This window comes from Rhynchophorus ferrugineus, unplaced genomic scaffold, assembly GCF_030347505.1.
Source record: "Rhynchophorus ferrugineus isolate W39M unplaced genomic scaffold, kcgeb_rfMv2 rfM10, whole genome shotgun sequence".
Lineage (NCBI taxonomy): Eukaryota > Metazoa > Arthropoda > Insecta > Coleoptera > Curculionidae > Rhynchophorus > Rhynchophorus ferrugineus.
The window spans coordinates 13,439,029-13,461,728 of record NW_027472589.1 but is presented as its reverse complement, the minus strand read 5'-3'; the positions used below and the strand labels follow the sequence as shown (position 1 = coordinate 13,461,728).

General features: G+C 33.0%; 3 protein-coding genes across 4 annotated transcripts in view; 2 read left to right on the top strand and 1 right to left on the bottom strand.

Moving 5' to 3' along the window:
- Window positions 1-22,700, bottom strand: part of LOC143204121 (uncharacterized) — a 236,256-nt gene that overhangs the window by 20,386 nt on the left and 193,170 nt on the right. The gene's annotated exons all lie outside the window — the stretch shown is intronic.
- LOC143203358 (facilitated trehalose transporter Tret1-like) lies at window positions 554-9,071 on the top strand. Its single transcript, XM_076415452.1, has 4 exons — window positions 554-1,251; window positions 3,496-3,783; window positions 6,157-6,478; window positions 8,240-9,071. Exons 1-4 carry the CDS (start codon window positions 1,200-1,202, stop codon window positions 8,937-8,939), a joined length of 1,362 nt encoding a protein of 453 aa, XP_076271567.1. The 5' UTR covers window positions 554-1,199; the 3' UTR covers window positions 8,940-9,071.
- LOC143204110 (facilitated trehalose transporter Tret1) lies at window positions 12,888-18,494 on the top strand. The gene is made up of 2 exons (XM_076416577.1): window positions 12,888-13,071; window positions 17,145-18,494. Exons 1-2 carry the CDS (start codon window positions 12,996-12,998, stop codon window positions 18,458-18,460), a joined length of 1,392 nt encoding a protein of 463 aa, XP_076272692.1. The 5' UTR covers window positions 12,888-12,995; the 3' UTR covers window positions 18,461-18,494.

Sequence of the window (22,700 nt, the reverse complement as noted above, 5' to 3'; positions counted from 1 at the left end):
AAACATCTTGATGACTTATGTACAAAAGACTTTGAATAGACTATAGAGAGAACACTCAATAGGGATCTTTGGGGAAAAGTTCCGCTACGTCCAATATCCAGATGGTGGAAATCCAGTGGTTCATATTTGTTTAGTGCCATCAATTTAATAGGATCTACTAAAGTTATGTCTTTTTGCTTTCTTGAAACTTGAGCTGAAAGCAAACTTTGACTCTTTCCCTGTCAAAATTCTGTGTTCCTGTTTTATGCAGAAGTATATGGCGCACCTTATTATTTCAAATATTTTATCTGGAAGATCATTATGGAGTCTACAATGAAAATGTTTTAAATTTACTTTTTTTAAGAAAAGATTATTTAAAAGATACGACGTAGCAATATCGCGGGATAGAATAAAAGAGATAGCTCAAAGATAGATATCTTTATCCATTGTTCCATTTAAAAATACGATTGGAACGTCAATTTGCTTTATCTTTCAGTTTCGTTGGATTGGCATTTATATAAAAATTCTAATACCAATACTTGCTGCTTTACTAAACTCTTCTCCATTGTATCGATAACTCTGGATTCCATGTTTCTAGTTTTCTAGGGTTTCATTGGCCCTTGAGTGCTCTAGTGCTCCATAACTTAATTCCGCCATCTATTGCATAAAGTTAATAGATGGCATCTAGATGTTGGACGTCGCGAAACATTTTGGTGTTAAATAAGTTAGTTGAAAGTTAAATCTCTCCTTGTCATCGAAATAATTGAGAGTAATATATTTCTATGAACATAGACAAACTAGTTGTATGTTTTTCCCCGATTTTATAACGTTTTTTGAAAAAGAAAATTATTTTTAGATTAAAACATCGTTGCTTTAAACTGACAACACCAGTTTTCTCTTTTGACGAAACTCGACATATTTAATTATATTTTGGTAAAAGTTGAATCGGTTTCTAATGACTATTTTAGTGATCGTGTATTTTTGAATAAAACCTATATGTTTTCATCATTATCTACTTTATGTAGTTTATATCACTCAGGACGTTAGTTTTACGCTGTTTCTCGACTTGAAATGATTTTAACAATGGGTCGCTTTCGTCACAATGAAACTATGTTATCGGCGATTATTATTGCTTCCTTATAATTTCAACTTTAGTCAGATGCGAATATTGTAACTGTGAGTGAGTGTGTTTTGGACATTGTGTTAAAGTTACGGTAACAATGTTCAATCATGGGGTACTACGAATTTCTCAATACATCTCGGCTCTGACTGGTAAGAATGTTTTTCTTAATTAAAGAATAATAAAAATTGCTTTAAAACCTTCATTCCATTTCTCATTTTCATTTTCAAAAATAATTCTCTTTGATTCATTTTTAATAGTTTTAGTAGGTGTACCGGAAAGTCATTACCGATTTTTTTGGCAAAAAGCTACCTAAGTTTGAAGAAAATGGAAAAATGTGTTTATTCAAAGTATTGGCCATTTGATTCTATACATCTTGCTCATCTTTCAGGCACTTTTCATCGCGCGTCACTATTTCAACATGCACTAAGCACCATTTCACAGACAATTTTTCGATTTTCCATTTGCCTATCATTCAATTGATGTGACACCCATCTTGCCATCTTTTGGATTTTCTCCATTGCTCGTAATTCGCTGCTAATCTTTTTTTTTTGGTCACATTTAAAGCTTCTGCCAATCGTTTTTAAGTTTGGATTGCGTCTTCATTCAATGACGGTGAATGCGGTTTCGCATCTTCAAACTTTTTCGATCTACCAGAACGTTTTTTGTCTTGTGCCCTCAGTACGCTGTAAGTGTTCCCACCAACTGAGTTGTCTCTTTTTTATGTTCAATTAAGTTAATATTTTATTGTTATTTCACTTCTCATACTGTTCATATTTGTTAGACGAAAGAAGAAGATTTTTTTGAAGATTTTATGTTGTCTGCAATAACGACTTTGGTATTTATCCTGTATATCTATTGAACTGTTCTTACAATTTTATCACTTACACCTCTTTGTTCTATTAAAACTCATATTGTTTCTCTTCTTACTCTATCAATTGCCTTTTCAAAAATAACAAAAGCCAGATTTTTTTTGTCGATTGGTCTCTTTTAGTTCCTTTTTATGTATCGGAACAATTGCTACATGTCAATCTTGTGGAATTTGTTCCTCCTTCTATACTCTATTGTAAATTTCCCCTAATCGTTCAGTAGATTTAAATTGGGATGTTATCAGGGATTTTAAATTCTTTATTTTCTCAATACTCTTAATTCTTCAGTTGTTATCTCCTCTGTGCTTTCTTACATTCCTTTCTTACGAGTCTGTACATCTTTTTTGTCTTTTATGTGCCTATAAATATATTATCTTTCTCTTCTACAGGTTTTTAAAGCTTTGTGAATTATTTAGGTTTTCAAGTTGGTTACACCCTTTCCCCAAATTTTAGCCATCGAAAAAACAATGAACAAAAATTGCCTGTATTATTTGTTTTTTTTAATAAATATTTTATAGTCTCCTTTTACTAACTAGGGGTTTATCTGGACTGTTATCATTAAGTTTACCAACTTTCGAGTGATCAACTTTAGAAATCATCCCAAAAGACATCCGGTCTTACCCAGCCTGGTTACTGGCGTGACTGGGATCATTTTCCTTGTCGGATTTTAGACTCTTGCCTAGGACAATCACAAATTTTAAACAATCACAAACATAAATTTGCGACCATGCCCCAGCAGGATTGGAACCCGTGGCTATCACAACAGTAGGAAGACCGTCCTATCGCCTTTACCACTGCGCCACCAAGCTGGAAATGTTATTTATTTTACGTTTGATTTTTTATAGTTTTCAGTTGACTTTTCATTAAGATCATTTCTTCGGGTCTTCTTCTTTTGTTCTATTGGTATTTTTTCAGACCACTATGCTATTTGTTTTTATGTCATTTGTTATAATCCGTCATCATATGAGGGTCACATCTACCATTCTTCGATCATTTTTATATCCTAATAGAAGTATTATCCCTAGCATTCTAAGTTCACATCAATCCAAGTGACTGTACAGATGTACTTTCTCCGTTTGTGATGTTCATTTGCTCTAAAGTTCTGATGCTTGCCAACATCTTCTGCATAATTTCTTTCTGACTTTGATATTTTGGTACAGTCTTGGAATATGATGGCTATAAAGTATTCCTGCTTATAATATTTCCATATTTCGTTAGGTTTCTAATGTATATTGGCTTAACCAAAAATCAAGAATTCTATCAAGGGCCACATTCTCGTCTCGTTCCAAGTGAGCTATTCATTTGCTATTCCCCAGGTAAATACAGCAAATCTATTTTGTGTTTTTACTTTGCTGACCAAGTAAAAAAATTAACCATTTTTTAACACAAACTAGTCATTTAGGTTCATTGTAATTACATTTTTGCGCAACTAATTTGGTATTCTCCTTTAACTATTGTTATTGATGAGATCTGGTGGAGGCACCAATATCTATAGTATCGAATAGTAACTGTTTATATTATTTTCAGGTTCGTTCAATATCATTAGTTCCGAAATGCACTTTGGCTGGCCCTCTTCTGCGTTAATGACGCTTACCAACGGCACATACCATTTTCAAATTTCTGCAGAAGAAGCATCTTGGTTAGCTGTAGTGCTTTTCCCAGGGATAGTTGTGGGAGCACTAGTAGCCAATATTTTATCACGTTCATTTGGAAGGAAATCGATCATATTAATGTCAACTGTCCCTTTATTTGTTAGTTGGGTTCTCTTAGGATTTGGCCGAAGTAAAGTAATATTTTATATTGGACGATTCTTGGGTAAGTTATTTTTTTTATTAAAATATTTAGTTATATGAAATATACTTGACCTAGGCCAGAGATAACTTGATAAGTGATATTTTTCTAAAATATTTGATTGTTAAATAAATTCGTAATAGCATAACCAAAACGTCCTGACTTAATTTGGTTTGATTTGTAAACTCATTGACTCATATGAAGCTGTATGATATCAGAGCAACAACTCAAGAGGAATTTTGTTTGTGCATCACCTCCAAAGTGGTGAAACAATGAACTCATTTTATTATTGTAACCTTTTGGGTCAGTTGGATCAAAATATTCATTAGAAAAGGACCAGTGGAAATCGTGAATGAAACTCAATTGTATTACGATTTGTTTCAATATGTAGCTTATTCGCCAGATTTAACTTCATTTGAAAACTCTTTGCGAACTTTTTAGAAGACAAAAAATTAAATATTAGCAAGTTCTGCAAAAGAAATTCTCAACACAGCAAAGCTTATGGGGACTCTGGATATTCGTTGACAATATTAAAGCATATTCGTAATGGTTTTTTCACCAGTTGACAACTGTTGACGAAGTATACATATTACCGCATTTCAGAAGCTTACACAGTTCGAGTAATGGGTATGCAATATGAAAAAAGTAAACCCATTAATGGAGAGTATTTTTGGTGAAAAAAAAAACTTCATCCATGAAGATAATTTACACGCGAAGATTTGCGTGGTGTCCATGACACAATTACATGATCTGGAATACGAACTGCTTTGACATTCACTATATTCATCAGATTTAGAGACTGAAAACTCAACGATAATTTTCTATCTGCAAATAAATTGTTTAATATATAGAAATTGTTTTTACTGAGATCATTGCTGATTGAATATTATTTTAAAGAAGTAGAAACTTGGATAATTGATTTCTTTAAATACAGTGCAAACAAACGGTCAAGTAACAGGTTAATTGAAAAGTCCCCGGTCTACCATAGTAGAACACATTTTTGACAATATTAGTTTTTTTTATTCAACATAATTCCCTTCAAGGGTGATACACTGATTATAGCGACCCTCCAACTTTTCAATACCATTTTTGTAGTACGATTTGTCCTTTGCTTCAAAAAGGCCTCAGTTTCGGCGATAACTTCTTCATTTGACGAAAATTTCGTCCCAGCGAGCATTATTTCGAGATCTGAGAACAGGAAATAGTCGCTGGGGGCCAGATCTGGAGATTACGGTGGATGAGAAAGCAATTCGAAGACGAATTCATGGATTTTTGCCATCGTTTTCACTGACTTGTGACACGGTGCATTATTTTGGTGAAGCAGCACTTTATTAAAAATTATTCCATTCGCATCCCAAAATTCAGATACCATAACCTTGTCAGCCGACTGTTGCGTTTTCCCACGCTTTGGAGCGGGTTCATCGTGTGCATTCCACTCGGATGACTGTCGATTGGACTTCGGAGTGAAATGGTGGAGCCATGTTTCATCCATTGTTACAAATCGACGTAAAATTACTCAGGTTTATTACGTTTGATCATCTTCAAAAACACTGCTCCGAATTATCAACTCGTCGTTGCTTTTGGTCAAAAGTGAGCTCACGCGGCGCCCACTTTGCACAGAGCTTTCTCATACCCAAATATTCGTGAATTATATGATGTACACGTTCAGTTGATATCTTTAGAGTGTCTGCTATTTCATTCAATTTCAATGTACGGTCATTAAAAACAATTTTGTGGATTTTTTAAATGTTTTCGTCGGTAACAACCTCTTTTGGTCATCCACTACGCTTACCATCTTTAGTACTCATTGCACCACATCTAAACTTAGCATACCAATCCCTGATGGTTGATTTTCCTGGAGCAGTGTCCGGAAACTCGGCATCAAGTCAAGTTTTTGCTTCAACTATATTTTTTACCTTCAAAAAGCATTATTTTATTAACACGCGAAATTCCTTTTTATCCATTTTTTTCAAATAACAAAATTTGCTTCACTCAAAATGCTATAATTCACAAACTAATGATCGGACACCTGTCAAATTTATACACGCATCTTTTGAGGGTTTGGGGCTAACTAAAAAACGTATGGATTCCAGTAGCGCCATCTAGGTGTCACGCCGGGGACTTTTCAATTGGCCTGTTAATTGTTTCGAGTTGATAGAGAATTAAAAATATTTACACATCTAGAGGGATGGTCAAATTACACAAAATCAGTAAACCCCATACAATGTGGTAATAATATGGTAAAACATCCTCGATGAAAATATAAAGAGGGCGAGAAGATAACTGATAAACATTAAAAAAGATTGAGGTCCCAGACCAGTTACTTATGGTACATCTCACTTATGTTACAAGCTGTAAAGGGCCTAGTACATAAATTAATATTAACATATTTTTTAGGTGGTGTTGGAGGTGGACTAAGTTTCTCTGCTGTCCCCATGTACGTTGGTGAAATATCAGAACCACATATTAGGGGGTTCCTTTCATCCTTGTGCCCAGTATTTGTTGTCCTGGGGATGTTTTTCATAAACCTTCTCGGTTTATATCTATCTATCAGTACATCAGCTCTTATTGCCTGTGGTATACCTCTGTTTACCTTTGCCACATTCTTCTTTATGCCCGAGAGTCCGGTGTTCCTTATGTCCAAAGGTAACCAGGAACAGGCGAAGAAGAATTTATTGTTGTTGAGAGGACCTGAAAATGGTTATAAGGAATTTCAAAGGTAATTGTTAAAATACGTAATTAAGATTAGTTATAAGGTATGAGTTGATGAATTTGGTTTAATTGATTTTTTCAAGGAACTGCTGCTCAGTACAAGTGTGTAGTATCAAGTGTTAATATGTTGGAATATGTGTTTGAGAGCTTTATCACGCGTCGAAACTGCTATTCGCTTTTCTGTTTGTATAATTGTTGTTTGTTTCAGTCTTCAGTTCAAATACATCGATTACTAGATGATCGTTAACTAATCCTTTAATATCATTAACGACGATATGTATTTAAATTTTTACTATTTCAACTGTACAAAGTATAATCTGTTTTAAACTCTTGATGAAATTTGGTTAAATGTTATACTGACGTTAAAAAGGCATGTCTTTCACGGGCTGATCTGTCTGTATGTATGAATCTGTAAAATCTTCGAACAGATACAAAAACAATGGACTGTAAATCTAGTGAATAATGGTGAGATTTCACTGTTTTCTTGTGATGTTTGCTCTTTTTATATTTAATTTCAGTTGTTCAGAGAGCATATCTACCTTATTAGGTTTAGATCTTGTTTCCTTCATTCCTGTGTTTCTTTGTCAAATAATTTTGATTACACTATATTTCTAAGTTATTTATTATATTAATACTTGTAAACATTCTTGATAAAACTGATTTAATCACTACATTATCCCTAATGCACTTGTCATATCTGCAAACTAGTTAGTATTCTTTCTCTCCTCGCACATTTTTAGTAAGTGCTCATGTGTATTCTAAATAATTAACATACACACATATCTATGCACATACATCTTTCATACTCTACTCTTTAGTAGTTTCCATTCTCACCACTCTGTCTTGGAAATTGTATAATAATTCTATATTTAGAAAGTTTCATTCAAATAAATAGCTAAGTTGTTAATTTTCAATCTATCTAACATTTGTTCACGATTCCATCATTTGTCAATTTCTTCTTCAATGTGACCGATCGAGTTCGTCCAAACCGAAGATGTTATTAACCATTGCTGTTTCCAGCATGAAGAATAAGATATCTGCAATGAATTATTAATAAATGTTATGACTAATAAAATCAAATCAATTGTTATTTTAACGTTTACCTTTTACAACAACTTCTGTTGTCTTAACACTATTTTTTATTATCCTCTTGCCATAAATGACCAAATACACAAAATGAAATAATAATAAGTCTTTCTTCATTTTATTATATGCGTTTAAAAAGTGCATTCAATATCCAGAAGTTCCATTAGACTTCTGCGTGGGTTGTCTTTACATCATTGAAAGATTACGTTACCTGAAGACCATATCTCATAGTTCTAAGCTAATATATACTTTCCAGACAGGTTTCTTTAAAATAATTGCCATAAATTATGTTAATAACGAAAAAACTACTGACTTTTCTTATAACACGTTTTCCAGTTTATAACCTCTTATCACTTGTTCCTTCACCTTTTGTTCCACCTCTATCATAGTTTTGAAGAATTTTGCATAGGTTTGACAACAGGGCGACTTTGGCAGGCTAGTTCGGTTACCCGTTCGAACTTATCAGACAGCATTGTGTCTCTTTTTAACTAGGATAAAATGATAATGAAAATAGTGTTTGATTCTAAAACCAATTTATAAATTGCGGTAGGCAATACCTTAAACATCTTGATGATGTACGTACAAAACTTCTTTGGATAGACTATATGTTCACTGCTTAAGAAATTAAAAAAAAAACGATCTTAGTAATAAATAGTAATTTATATGGCATATGTATTTTCAGATTACAGGAAGTCTTTCAGACCACGGAGAAGCAAGATGACGTAAGTGTGCTCGATGCTTTCAAGGTGAAAAGGAACCGGAAGGCTTTGCTGATAGGACTGGGCCTGCGCAGTGTCCAACAGTTCTGCGGTTCAACGGCCATCATCTTTTATTGTTCCTCCTTGTTTGAGGAGACATCAACCTTTGCCTCGCCTAGTATCGGATCCATTATATTTTTCAGTCTACAAACGATCGTAGCTATGTTCTCGTCTTGCGTAGTCGATACAGTCGGGAGGAGACCGTTATTCCTGGTTTCTTTGATTGGAACGACGATGACCCTGTTTATCTTGGGCCTTTACCTGTTTTTACAGAACTGTGCGGGCATTAATTTGGAACCGTACTCGTTCATATCTCCGGTCGCTCTATTCCTGAACATAATTTTTTTCAGCTCGGGGGTCAGGAACATCCCTCTGCTTGTCATCTCAGAATTATTCGACTCAAATTTCAAACCCACCGCTATCTGCATCGCTACGATATATTACGCACTGTTAGCTATACTGATGACACAGTTTTTCCGCATTACCAAAGAACAAATCGACATATCTTTCCCTTTCCTCGTGTTTGGCCTGTTGAGTTTAATCTCTACATTGTTGTTTTTCCTATTCGTACCGGAAACTAAGGGTAAAACCTTGGAGGAAATACAAATTCTTTTAGAGAAGTGATTGAATTTAATTAATGTGTTCAAATGAAGAAGATGAATAGTATTTTCTCGTATGTGTTCCTTAATTAATTTTAATTTATGTACATGTTTTTTTATAATTTTTATTTATATTTTAAATGTTAAATAAATGTCTTAACTACTTTAAAGAACTAGTTTAATATATAATGAGGGTGATATTGGCTTTACAATGATGAAAGTGTTGTTCCATCACGATAATACATGGGTGCACGTGTGTGTAGTCACCATGGTAAAAATTCAAACCTGAAGAAATGGCAAAGATATTTGGATCGAATGAAGAGATCATCACTGAGACAAACGCCTATTTTGGTGACCTTGAGGAAACCTATTGATTGGAAGGAATAACATATTGGAAAAACTCTCGACAAAAATACCTTTCGTTCAAAAAATCATTGACTTATCAAGTTGTCTTCGTATTAAATAATATATATACATATTTATCAACATTGGTGTTGTTGTCTCATCCTCGTACGTCAAAAGGATTTACTCAAATTTAAAACCAAAGCAGGCGGATTCGAAGAAGCGTGGATTTAAATCTATCCACTGGATGTGGTAATTTTAGTTTTGGGAATAAAAAAATCGCACAGGTTCACGTCAGGTGTGAACGGAGGTCGATTTACCACATTTGTTGGCTTGTTTTCTGTGTTATCTTTGAACATATAAGTCATAAGGCGATACCATAAATTTTGAAGTTCGCTTATAGAGTGACAAATTACATATCAGCTTTGTACGATAATACAGTGTTACCAACTTAAAAAAAGGGGCAATTTAGGTAGGTACTAATTCTTGGTTTTTGGTTTTAGTGTTATATCGTACTTGTTAAAACATTATAAAGATAAGGTAACATATGTCTGTATATTATAAAATGTTAATATACATGCCAGCTATCTCAAGAGCTAACAGCCACCAAGCTTTTTAAATTACATTTAACTAAATTAATTTTTTTTTCAATAATCAACAAAGCATTGATAAGTTTAAATTGCTATGTTACGCTATTGAACATTATAACAAAAGTACCATGGGCAAGATTATATTCAGAACTCTAACGAGTTCAGAACATTAAATATAATTATATATGATATTTCTTTTATGATATAAACATAAATATGGAATAATAAATGTAAGTAATAGATACATATTGAAATAAATATATGAATAAAACAATTTTGATACAGTAACTAAAACAGTAACGAACATAATTAAGTAATTTATTTTTTACAATTTATAAATATTTATCTAATATATATAAATGTATTTTCAATCATCAAGGGAACTATTGACTTTTCAAAACTCAGTTCTATAAAGTACATAGTCAAAGTAATTGATACAAGGTTCAAAGAATAAAATATCATATACTTACATATCTTATTGTATTAATCGTTAAACACCTTAATTTTTATCAGTGCCTTAAAATGTGTACAAATGTACTGTTAAGAATTCATAATTTCTTCTATTTGTCCTATGTGTTCCATTTATTTAATTGTAATGTTTTGATATCCACTAGTTATTACTAATTAATAAGCAAATTTTGAAAGAAGTAACTACTACGAATTAAGACAATTAAGCACGCTAACGTGTTCCGTATTCTCCCTCTAAATATAAAATTTAAATACGTAGTGTTTATTTAACTGTGTATTTTTAAATTAGTCTACGTACCAAATACCAAGAATAATTTGTATCACTTAATCTTAGTTAATTTTTGACCATAGTATTTTTTCGATACAGCTATTATTGCGAAATATAACGTTCAGACATACAAAGCTTTGTTGCATATTTAATTGATAGATAATAACCCAATAGTTGCTCGATTATAGTTTATTAAATTCAATCAAATTCGTTGAATAGAACTATTCATTAAATTGTTATGAATATGCAACTATTGTATAATAATTACTATATTTTTTAAAGTTGCTACTCAAGTATTGATGTAAATGACTTCAGTTGCTTGCAGTTCAGCTAATGTTGTTAATTTATTGTAACTAAATTGATAATAATATTCTTTTTATTTGTTATTTGGGTAGTTTTAGTCAGTTTTCTCTTTTTCTGATATTCCATAGTCTCTCTATATGTATTGCCGTCTGTATTATCTTCTTGTGTTCTGTCATCTTCTACAAATTGTTAATCTATCGGATTACCTTTCGGAAGCCAGGAGATGGGAGAAAAGACCTGTCTATTATGATTGTTTATTATATTGTCTAACAGAACGAAATAACAGTGATAAGGAATTAATCATGTAAAATAAAAATAAGGTGATATAATTAAGATAATTAGAATATGTATTAATGAGATCATATTTAAAGAATGGTAGTATGCTACCATTCTTTAGTAAGTAAAAAAGTATGCTCAGCCATATTCTTAGATGTAGCACAAGTCTTCGGTAAGGTTTGGCATGAAGGCCTTGTTCATAAACTACAGAAAATGTTACCAAAATAAGACATCGAACTACTAAAACCGAACATTTCAGCCAGAATGTTTAGAGTTAAACAAGAAGAATCTTACTCTACAACAAAATAAGCTACAGCAGGTGTACCACAAGGAAGTGCACTGGGCCCAATGCTTTATCTACTCTACACTGGCTACACTTGCTGATGATACTGCGATTATAGCTGTTGGAGGCAATAGTGAAGAAGCCACACGACCAAGCCAAATTACAACAGGCAAGTGACAATATAAATAATTTGACACAAGCTTGGAAAATGAACATTAACGAAAGTAAATCTGTACATGTGCAGTTCACCTACAATTAGACCGTGCAAGCACCAATAACATTAAATAACACTATCATACCACATAGCAATAACGCTAAATATCTCGGAATGACTCTTGATGCAAATTGAAAGGAACATGTAAAGAAGATAAGAAAAGAACTGGAATTGAAATATAGGAAAATGTATTGGCTAGTTGGCAGAAAATCACAATTATCAGTACATAATAAATTGCTATTATATAAGCAAATACTGGTGGTGTTCAATTATGGGGATGTTTTGCAAAAAGTAACATAAAAAAAATACAAATTTTTCAGAACAAGGTCCTGAGAGGTATTGTGAGCGTACCCAAATACTATAGGACAGATTACCTACATCGAGACCTTCAGATACCCACAGTCAGTCAAGAAATCAAGAGAATCGTAAGGGGGCATGAGGAAAGACTCCATTCTCATGAGAATATTGAAGTATTGCAGCTTTTGGATACCACCAGAACAGGACACAGACTCAAAAGAATCAAACCATCTGATCTTGTGTAGTGTTGTGTAGTGAGGTGTAAAAAATACAGCAGTATAAACATTATTTGACGGTATTCTGATGCTCATTGAACCAATACTGGATAATTTGGGGCAAATTATTATCTTGGAGTATGGTAGTGTTGGCAGCCATATCCTAATCATATTAAAAACATCATTATTGAAGATGTCGAGATATTCATTGGCAGTAATCTGGTCAATGATGTGAATGAGAAACCGCTAAATACAAGGATATTGACTACCAAATCATAACGTCCTCATCCCTCAACTTTCACTGTAGGAAGCAGGCAATCCTGATTGTAGTTTATTTGGGGGTTTCTCATACATAAACCCGATTATTTGTAGGAAACATTTAGAAGAAGAAATCCAGCTTCTCGATATCTTGGATCTAGTCAAGACAAAACTCTTGACTGGTACTAGTGCAGGAGCATGCGAAAATCCTAAGTGATTCTAGACAAATCACTGAGATATTATTTAATAAACAAATTTTAAGTTCGAATATCGTCTCTATTATTCATAATTGATTTTTATAATTGTTCGTATGATGGTGGTCTATCGAAGTTAAAAAATGCAGCAGGAATTGTTTCATTATCGACGGGCCCACTCCGAACAACGAGCCAAGACATCTTATACCACTGGACGAATTAATTTTTATTGGTCGCAATTGGTTCGTTAATACGCAAACTTATTTAAGATTACATTAGTAGTACCGTTTTCCATGACGCATGTACGTATGCGGCATCTTCATAGAGATTTAGTGTTGCCAGTCGAGAAGGGACAGAAGTTGACATTACGACTATGACGATTTCATCCACCAGTAACCTGAAGTCCGTCGGGGGTAGTAGGATTTATCAGTACTTAGCCGCTATAACAGGTAATTTGATCGGATTTTTCGTGTTATTTGAATTGAATGGTTGGTTGTTTTTTTGTGAAGCAATCGTTCTGGTAAATTACATACGTAGTTTTAATGTTATTGGAATATATTTTAATTCAAAACATATAGAACGAAGCTAACTGTTATATAAAAAGTTATTTTTATATCGAGTACATACTTTTTTAAATATTAGCCCTTTTACATTAAAAGTTGGGACAGCACGTGTTTGTGCTTTTTTCTTTAATTTTAACAATGATAAAATTAAAAACAACGATTTATATTACTAATTAAAAAAGTTACAGCATCTTGAAATTATTTGTCAATATATGTATAGAATCTTTCTACAGTATTGGTTTGCATTGTAATAAATTTAAATAGTTTTATTTATCTGATAATGTTTAAGTTGGGAAAACATTCTGCTGCTACGTTATTTACTCATAACAAAAAGTGGTATTAATAACTAACCAATAAATCTCATTATTTATTTCACTTACAATAATGAATAAGTTAGATTTATTTATTAGTTTTTCACATTAACGAATTTTACTATTCAAAAGCATTAGGTGCTTGAATGTATTATGATAATTTTTTCATTAAAAAATATATAATCATTGAATAGAATTGGAGCAATATAACAGGTCAATTGAAAAGTCCCCAGCCTACCATAGTAAATTAATTATTAATTAATTTACAATAGTAAATTAGTAATTAAACCATAGTAAATTTTTTGGCAAAATTAGTTTTTTTTATTCAACATAATTCCCTTCAAGGGTGATTCACTGATTATAGAGACCCTCCAACTTTTCGATACCATTTTTGTAGTACGATTTGTCCTTTGCTTCAAAATAGGCCTCAGTTTCGGCGGTCACCTCTTCATTCGACGAAAATTTCTTACGAACTAAAAAAACATATGGATTTAATTCTAGTAGCGCCATGTATATGTCATGCCGGTGACTTTTCAATTGGCCAACGAGAAAGTTCCTCTAAATATAGAAAGATCATAAATTATAAGGTAGCTGTGGGATACAACATTTTTATTACACACAAGATCAGATGGTTTGATTCTTTTGAGTCTGTGTCCTGTCCTGGTGGTATCCAAAAGCTGCAATAGTTCAATATTTTCATGAGAATGGAGTCATTCCTCATTCCCCCTCGCAGTCTTTTGATGTCTTGACTGACTGTGGGTATCTGAAGGTCTCGATGTAGGTAGTCAGTCCTGTAGTATTTGGATGCGCCCACAATACCTCTCAGGACTTTGTTTTGAAAATTTTGTATTTTGTTTATGCTACTCTTTACAGAACATCCCCATAATTAAACTCCGTATGTCCATATAGGTTTCAGTATTTGCTTATATTTTATAATAGCAATTTATTATATAGTGATAATTGTGATTTGCTTCCAATTAGCCAATACATTTTGCTATATTTAAATTCCAGTTCTTTTCTTTTCTTCTTTGTATGCTCTTTCCAGCGAAGTTTGTTTCAAGATTCATTCCGAGATATTTAGCGTTGTTGCTATATGAATGATAGTATTAATTATTGTTATTGGTACTTGTACGGCCTGATTGTAGGTGAACTGCACACGCGCCGATTTAGTTTCCTTAATTTTTATTTTCCAAGCTTGTGTTCGATTATTTATATTGTCACTTGCCTGTTGTAATTTTCGTGTGGCTTCTTCACTATTGTCTACTCAGCAAATACAGCCATCGTAAATCGTCCGTTCGTGGTATGTCAAAAAGTGTGAAGCAAATAAAGCATTGGCCCCAGTACACTTCTTTGTGGTACACTTACTTTAGCTTTTTTTATTATAGAATAAGCTTCTTCTTGTTTAACTCTAAACATTATGGCTATAATGTACGATTTTAGTAGTTCGGTGTGTTGTTTTGGTAACATTTTTCGTAGTTTATGAACAAGGCCTTCATGCCAAACCTTATCGAAGGCTTGTGTTCATCATCTAAGAGTATATCTGAGCGTACTTTTTTATCTTCGTAGGCTTTTTCAATAACATATGTTATTCTGTGGACCTAGTAAATTGTTGAATGATTGTTAATAAACCCAAACTGGTGTGTTGGTATTAGGTTTTTTCGCTCTATAATATCAAATTTAGATGCTAATCTATTTTTTCTTGTTTTAAAGAAATAAAGGACCTTTTCCTTCACTTAAACGAAAATATATGTAATCTTGTAAAATATTGAGCCTTCAATGTTTTTAACAGTTTCATTCTTATCAAATATATTTTGAAGGTCGTTTACTATCATTATTATTATAACAACATTAGCATTAACAACACTAACATTATTAACAGCTAGGAAGGAGCTTAGTTATTTTGCTGCTGTCTCGTTTTATATCTTGAAGTATTATTTGTTTTTATTTTGTAATTTTATTATGCAGAAACTCTATTTTTGTGGACAGTAATAATATAGTGCGATATTTACCCGCTCAAATTACTTCATCACATAAATATGGTCATCTTTTGGGTTTTTATAAGTATTTTTAAGAACATATCTGCTCATGATAATTGACCGAACTTAAAGTTAAATTAATATGCACCAGATATTAAAAACTACTATTTTGTCTTCCTTTTAATTGTTATTATATGTACTAAAATGCTACCAGAGTAATAGAAAATTATCTGATTTGAGATTATATCATAAGGTTGAATATATCTTATTCCTTCGATTCGAGTTTTTATTAGTGGGAAACATATTTTACCTCTTTAATTTGATGATTATGTCTAGCATATTGCTGTCAGACACTATTATACTCCATCAAGATAGTGCGCTCATACAAAATGTCAAAGAAAGTATATATTGGTTTGCGCGAGATTAGAACACCATCGAACATAATTGAATGAAGAATAGATCTCCATCTTCTACATCGTTGAACAAATTAGCGAATGTTTTGGTACACGAATGGAATATTTCGTTGGAATCCACTCAGATACTCTAATAATCTATTCTGTGAAGAATTTCAGTGTACGTACTTTGTGTACGTGTCAAGTGCTGATATTATTTTGTCTATACTCTGCATAGCATCACGTTAGATAAAAAACAAAACATATTAGAACCAAAATAAAACAACTATACTGGTTAGTCGGAAGATACTCTCAACTTGATCTAAAATCAAAGAGGTTGATCTATAATACAATTATAAAACCAATTTGGACCTATGGGGTGCAAATATGGGGTTGCACTAAAAATTCAAATCAACTAGTCATACAACGTTGTCAAAACAAGGTTCTTCGATTGATTACCAATGCCTATCGCTATGTAACTAATGAAGAACTGCACGATGACCTGGAAATCAAATGGATTTGCGAAGTTATCCAAGATTTCGCCTTGAAACACGAAAGAAGATTACTAAATCATACTAACGTGGAAGCAATACAACTGCTGGACAGCGCGCAGTTTGTCTGGAGATTAAAACGAGCAAAACCATACGAACTTATATAAAGTGTATACATTTAGTATAAACTATATCTATAAGTTAATAATTAATAAATAATTATAATTTTATAATTGAGGAATACATACTGATGTATTTTCTCGCACTCGTCTTGCTTGTTAATTAATACAAGTACATAGGAAAAGTAGTAATAAATTAATTGTATTGTAATTATTATTGTATTAAAATTATTATTGTTAATAATTAATAAATAATTATAATTTTATAATTGAGGAATACATACTGATGTATTTTCTCGCTATCGTCTTGCTTGTTAATTAATACAAGTACATAGGAAAAGTAGTAATAAGTTAATTGTATTGTAATTATTATTGTATTAAAATTATTATTGTTAATAATTAATAAATAATTATAATTTTATAATTGAGGAATACATACTGATGTATTTTCTCGCTATCGTCTTGCTTGTTAATTAATACAAGTACATAGGAAAAGAAGTAATAAATTAATTGTATTGTAATTATTATTGTATTAAAATTATTAATTGTAAATTAAGATTCTACTAAGCCTATCCAATAAAGATGTTATAAAAAAATACTCTGCATTTCTACCATGTATATTTTATACTAAATATAATTATTAGAAACTAAATTTTTCATTTTATTTTAGGCAATTTAGGCATAGTATGTAGCGAGATGCACTACGGCTGGCCGTCCCCGTCCATCCCGATACTAACCAGCGGCAACTACACCTTCACCATCTCCAGCGAAGAAAGCTCATGGCTGGTGGTGTCACCTCTGTTGGGGGCGATAGTGGGCGCCTTCATCACCGGAATGATAGTGGACGTATTCGGCAGGAAGAAGCTGGTGATATTCTCGTCGTTTCCCTTCGTGTTCTCGTGGTTATTCATAGCTTGGGCTCGATCCAGCGTTTTGATGTTCATATCTCGCTTCATGGCGGGCATGACTGACGGTATATCCTTCACGGCAGTTCCTATGTACCTCGGCGAAATCGCCGACGCCAAAATAAGAGGCCTCATTGCCTCCGTGTGTCCCGTATCAATAATATTAGGAATTTTGCTCATCAACGTCTTAGGCTCGTACTTAAGTATACAAACCACCGCGTATATCGGTACGGCGGTACCGATCTTGCTGTTCCTGACGTTCATATGGATGCCGGAGAGTCCCTATTTCTATTTGATCAAAGGCCGCGTGTCAGACGCCAGGAAAAGCCTGCAGAAATTCCGCGGCGTAGAGGACGTGTCGGTGGAACTGAACCGAATCAGGGAGGCGGTGGAAGAACAAAACAAGAACCGCGGCCGGTGCCTGGACCTACTGACGATTGAGAGTAACAGGAAGGCGGTGATGATTGCCTATGGAGTGCGAGGTTGCCAGCAGTTAAGCGGCACCACGGCCATCATTTTCTACTGTCAAAAGATCTTCGCGGAGTCTCGGGATTTCATGTCGCCCAGCGTGGCTACCATCCTCTATTTTTCCGTGCAGTTGGTCCTGTCCGCTCTGGCGTCGATCATCGTCGATTTCTCCGGACGCAGACCTCTTCTGATCGTGTCCATAACGGGTACCGCGATCACCCTTCTGGCTAACGGGATTTACTTATACCTCAAGGACTGTACGTCGGTGGACGTCTCCAGCTTGAATTTCCTGCCGCTGGTGGCGTTGCTTACCTACGTGGTGGTTTTCAGTATCGGTCTGCAAACTATCCCCCTCCTCATTATGGGCGAAGTGTTCCCCACGAACGTCAAGGCGTTCGCTTTATGCGGCGCCGACATCTACTACAGCATCTTAGTGACGATAATCTCGAAATTCTTCCACTGGTCCAACGAGGAGTTCGGTATGTACGTTCCTTTCTTCGTGTTTAGCGTGGCGAGCGTTTTCGGACTGATTTTCACCATTTTCTGCGTGCCAGAAACAAAAGGTAAAACGCTGGAGGATATCCAGAGAGAACTGGGCAATAAATCTTCGTAATATTGGAAAGTTAAATTCTATTTTATGTCTTAATAAAAAAATTGTACTTAAATATTGTAATATTTTATTCTACCTTCTCCCTTTTAACACTGAAATATGAATAGAATACCATGCAATATGGTATATCTTTTTGCATTTTGGTAACAGCAATGCCTGCGTGCAATTTTTTTTATTATTTAATTATTACATTGTTACTAGTCGTTTGCGACTAACCTATAATTTGTCTTTATGCTAACTTAAATCTAGGTATATAACTAGGAGGACCTATCGGTCCTATCTCAGTCTCTGGTGAAATAATGTTTATACATGTCACTGCTGTATTTTTTTATTATATGCACCTCATTACACAACACTAGACAATATCAGATGGTTTGATTATTTTGCGTATGTGTCCTGTTCTGGTGGTATCCAAAAGCTGCAATACTTCAATATTTTCATGAGAATGGAGTCTTTCCTCATGACCCTTGCAATTCTCTTGATTTCTTAACTGACTGTTGGTATCTGAAGGTCTCGATGTAGGTAGTCAGTCCTATAGTATTTGAGTGCGCCCACAATACCTCTCAGGACTTTGTTCTGAAACATTTGTATTTTTATGTTACTCTTTACAGAACATCCCCATAATTAAACTCCGTATGTCCGCATAGGTTTCAGTATTTGCTTATATAATAGCAATTTATGATGTACTGATAATCGTGATTTTCTTCCAATTAGCCAGTACATTTTCCTATATTTTAATACCAGTTCTTTTCTTTTCTTCTTTATAGGTTCCTTCCAGTGAAGTTTTGCATCAAGATTCATTCCGAGATATTTAGCGTTGTTGCTATATGGAATGATAGTATTATTTAATGTTATTGGTGCTTGTACGGTCTGATTGAATTGAGGTGAACTGCACATGCACAGATTTACTTTTTATTAATTTTTATTTTCCAAGCTTGTGTCCAATTATTTATATTGTCTCATGCCTGTTGTAATTTTCGTAAGGCGTCTTCACTATTGTCAGCTATAATCGCAATATCATCAGCAAATGTAGCCATCGTAATATTCTCCATTTGTGGTATATCACAAGTCTAGAGTAGATAAAGCATTGATCCCAGTACACTTCCTTGTGGTACACCTGCTTTAGCTTCTTTTATTGTAGAGTAAGCTTTTTCTGGTTTGACTCTAAAAATTCAGGTTGTAATGTACGATTTTAATGGTTGGGTGTGTTATTTTGGTAACATTTTCTGTACTTTATGAATAAGGCCTTCATGCCAAACCTTATCGAAGGTTTGTGCTACATCTAAGAATATAGCTGAACATACTTTCTTACTTTCGTAGACTTTTTCAATAACATCTGTTCTTCTGTGAACCTGGTCAATTATTGAATGCTTGTTAATAGACCTAAACTGGTGTGGGTATTAGGTTTTTTCTCTCTATGATGCGTGTAATAAATGTAATATTGTTGAGTATAAATGCGAAGTCTTGTAGATCATATTTCAGTGTATTATGTCGTCTGTTCTGTGACGGTTAAAATAATTCATTTCAGAATCTGACAATATGTTCCTTCTCATGTTATTCCAGTTAAAAAGAGACACAATGTCTGATTAGTTCGAACACGTAAACGAATGAGTCTGTCAAAGTCGTCCGGTGGTCAAACGTATAGCAAATTCTTGAAATCAATAGTGATAAGAGATTATAACTCTAACCTATAAACTATTGTGGCTGTATATTTAACTGTAGTTTTTGATTTACTATAACTTTAAATTAAATTTTGTTTGATACGATTTTTGTTCAATTTTTATTTAGATTAGAATTGTGTTGTATGTCAAAGTCAAACTGAACTAAAACTCAGAGTTGGGGCGGCAATATTGCGACGTTTTGATGTCACAAATTTAGATGACGTATGTCAAAAATAACTTTGAATAGACTATATATACAGTCAAATTTTGTTGCCCTTCAAAAAGTTGCTTGTAAAGTGCAGGGGTGTGTAACTGCAATGGTAAGTAGTGGGGCAAAGTTTCGCTTAGTCCAATCATTGGCGACGCTGACAACGCGAATTTGATTGGTTAGTTTAAAATAGTTATGTAGAAACCTGTAAGGAAAATACTTTGCTTTGATTGGTCTGCCATTTCCCCTGATTATTTTGTGACGTCACATTTATTGGCCAATAGTATTTAAATAAAAATCAAATTTAAATTTTAAAATTAATTTATTAAAATAAAATCCTATACAAATATACATAAGTGTAAATAATATAAATATATATAAACAAAAAGCAAAAAAAACAATTATGAACTCTATTCTAGGCAATATTAAAATATCTATAATTCTTCTATAAGGCCTTCCCATATGTTTAGTGCCATCAATTTTATGGGATCTATTAGAGTTCTAACTTATCTTGATATATTGAAGGTAAACTTTAAATCCTTTCCTGTTGATATTACATTAACTTCATTAAACCAAAAATACAATCAAACCTCAGAATAACTTAAAATTTTGTCTTGAAAATCATTATGGATTGGACAGTCGAAACACTAAAAATTTATGTGTTTTTTAAAAATATTTAGATTTTAGAGTATTTAATCTGTGGAACTACTTAATATAGAATATAGATAAATATTGCATGTTGTCTCTTTTTCAGAAGTTTTGTTAAATAGCCTGAAATAAGGCTAAAATACAATATTAGACTTTTGTTTTCCTCAGAGCAAAATTCTCTGGAACTGAAAATATAGATTCAACTGGTGATTTAACAACCTCAAGTGGTACTAGATCTCCCGTTAAAAAAGAATATAAGTTATCTAACATGTTCATCTTCTTCACAATTTTCTCCGGGAGAATGATGTGAAAAAATTGAAATGATGAGCCCTTTAAAAATTTCTCGAACATACTAGGGAAAAGATGCTGTTTCTACCTCTATGACCTCTAATAGATCCAACAAAAATCTTTAAGCAATCTTGGTTAAGATTTGTTAAACAAATGTAGTTATTTGTAACTTTAGACAAAATAGATTTCTTTAAGTTAATAAATCCCCTAAAAGTAGCAATTAAATTTTTAATTGATGGCACCATAACAAATATTTTCTTAACAAGGCAATCAAATTTAAATATATAATTCCTCTACTATAAAATGATTGAACACTGATTGTTCTAAAAAGTTAAAGTATTGCAAATATTTTAGGGATATTTTACAATTAAAAGTAGTATTTATTACTACTAATTATCCAGTTATATTAATTACTACCTTCTTGTAAGACTTCTTTATGTAGAGACAACATACGCACAACTTGGTAGATTAATTGAATTTTATTACTACTAACATCTTCATAAGTTTTTGAATTTCTGTAAACAAACAATATATAAACAGACATGTAATAGATAGATAATTTTATATGTACCTCATAAAACCAATGATGGATATGCATTTACCCAAATACCTGTTCGTGAAGGAAGGATAATTCTAAATTTTTCACTAATATGTCCATAACAAACACCATGACGTTGATATATTTGTATTGTGGTTTATCCAGGTAACTTACTACTATTTACTTGATCAACCCATTTTTTGGAAAGGAGCGAGATCATTCTTTGGGAAACGATGTCTAATTTCAGTAGTAGAATTTTACCCCGGTACACTACATCTTTTACTACACTGACGTATTGTCATCAATTTTTATATTATTACCCCATAATAATTAATGTAAAACAGAAAATATGCACAACGTAAAACGAAAATTTCGTGACCTAAACAAAAACCATAACCTACAAACAACAAACATAAAAGTGGACGCCCATAGAAAATGCTGATTTCACACAATTTGATCGACCAATCACATTTCATGATAGTGGCGGCACCTGGAATTTAAACTGCCAATGACAATTTGCGATCGCAACGCTACAGTTGATTGAACTAAACAAAACATTTCCCCAAGGTCGCCTATACCGTGAAATTTCTATTTTTTCTATGGTAAAGTGTCATTAATTAAAAACTTTTGAAGGGGTTCATTTACTTAAACGAATTTATGTTGGTTAAGATACTTATAATTAATATATTGGCTTACAGCTACTTAACCGAGATAGGTCGGATTTTTTGGGTCTATTCATGGAATCAGAATATAAAATAATGCAATTCGTAGACCAAGTTGAGACTGATTTTATATACCAGTTAGTATCTCATGATTTTTTTATTATATTGTTAATAGATGTTTAAGCTGTCTCTTTAACTACTCGATTTTATATAATAAGAGCATAGCAGTAACTTTGAT

Excerpts from the sequence above, each read along its gene's own strand:
- LOC143203358 (XM_076415452.1), top strand. The coding sequence starts at position 1,200 with ATGTTCAATCATGGGGTACTACGAATTTCTCAATACATCTCGGCTCTG. Across the intron at positions 3,784-6,156 it reads TTATATTGGACGATTCTTGG|GTGGTGTTGGAGGTGGACTA; the intron begins GTAAGTTATTTT and ends CATATTTTTTAG. Across the intron at positions 6,479-8,239 it reads GGTTATAAGGAATTTCAAAG|ATTACAGGAAGTCTTTCAGA; the intron begins GTAATTGTTAAA and ends ATGTATTTTCAG.
- LOC143204110 (XM_076416577.1), top strand. The coding sequence starts at position 12,996 with ATGACGATTTCATCCACCAGTAACCTGAAGTCCGTCGGGGGTAGTAGG. Across the intron at positions 13,072-17,144 it reads GTACTTAGCCGCTATAACAG|GCAATTTAGGCATAGTATGT; the intron begins GTAATTTGATCG and ends ATTTTATTTTAG.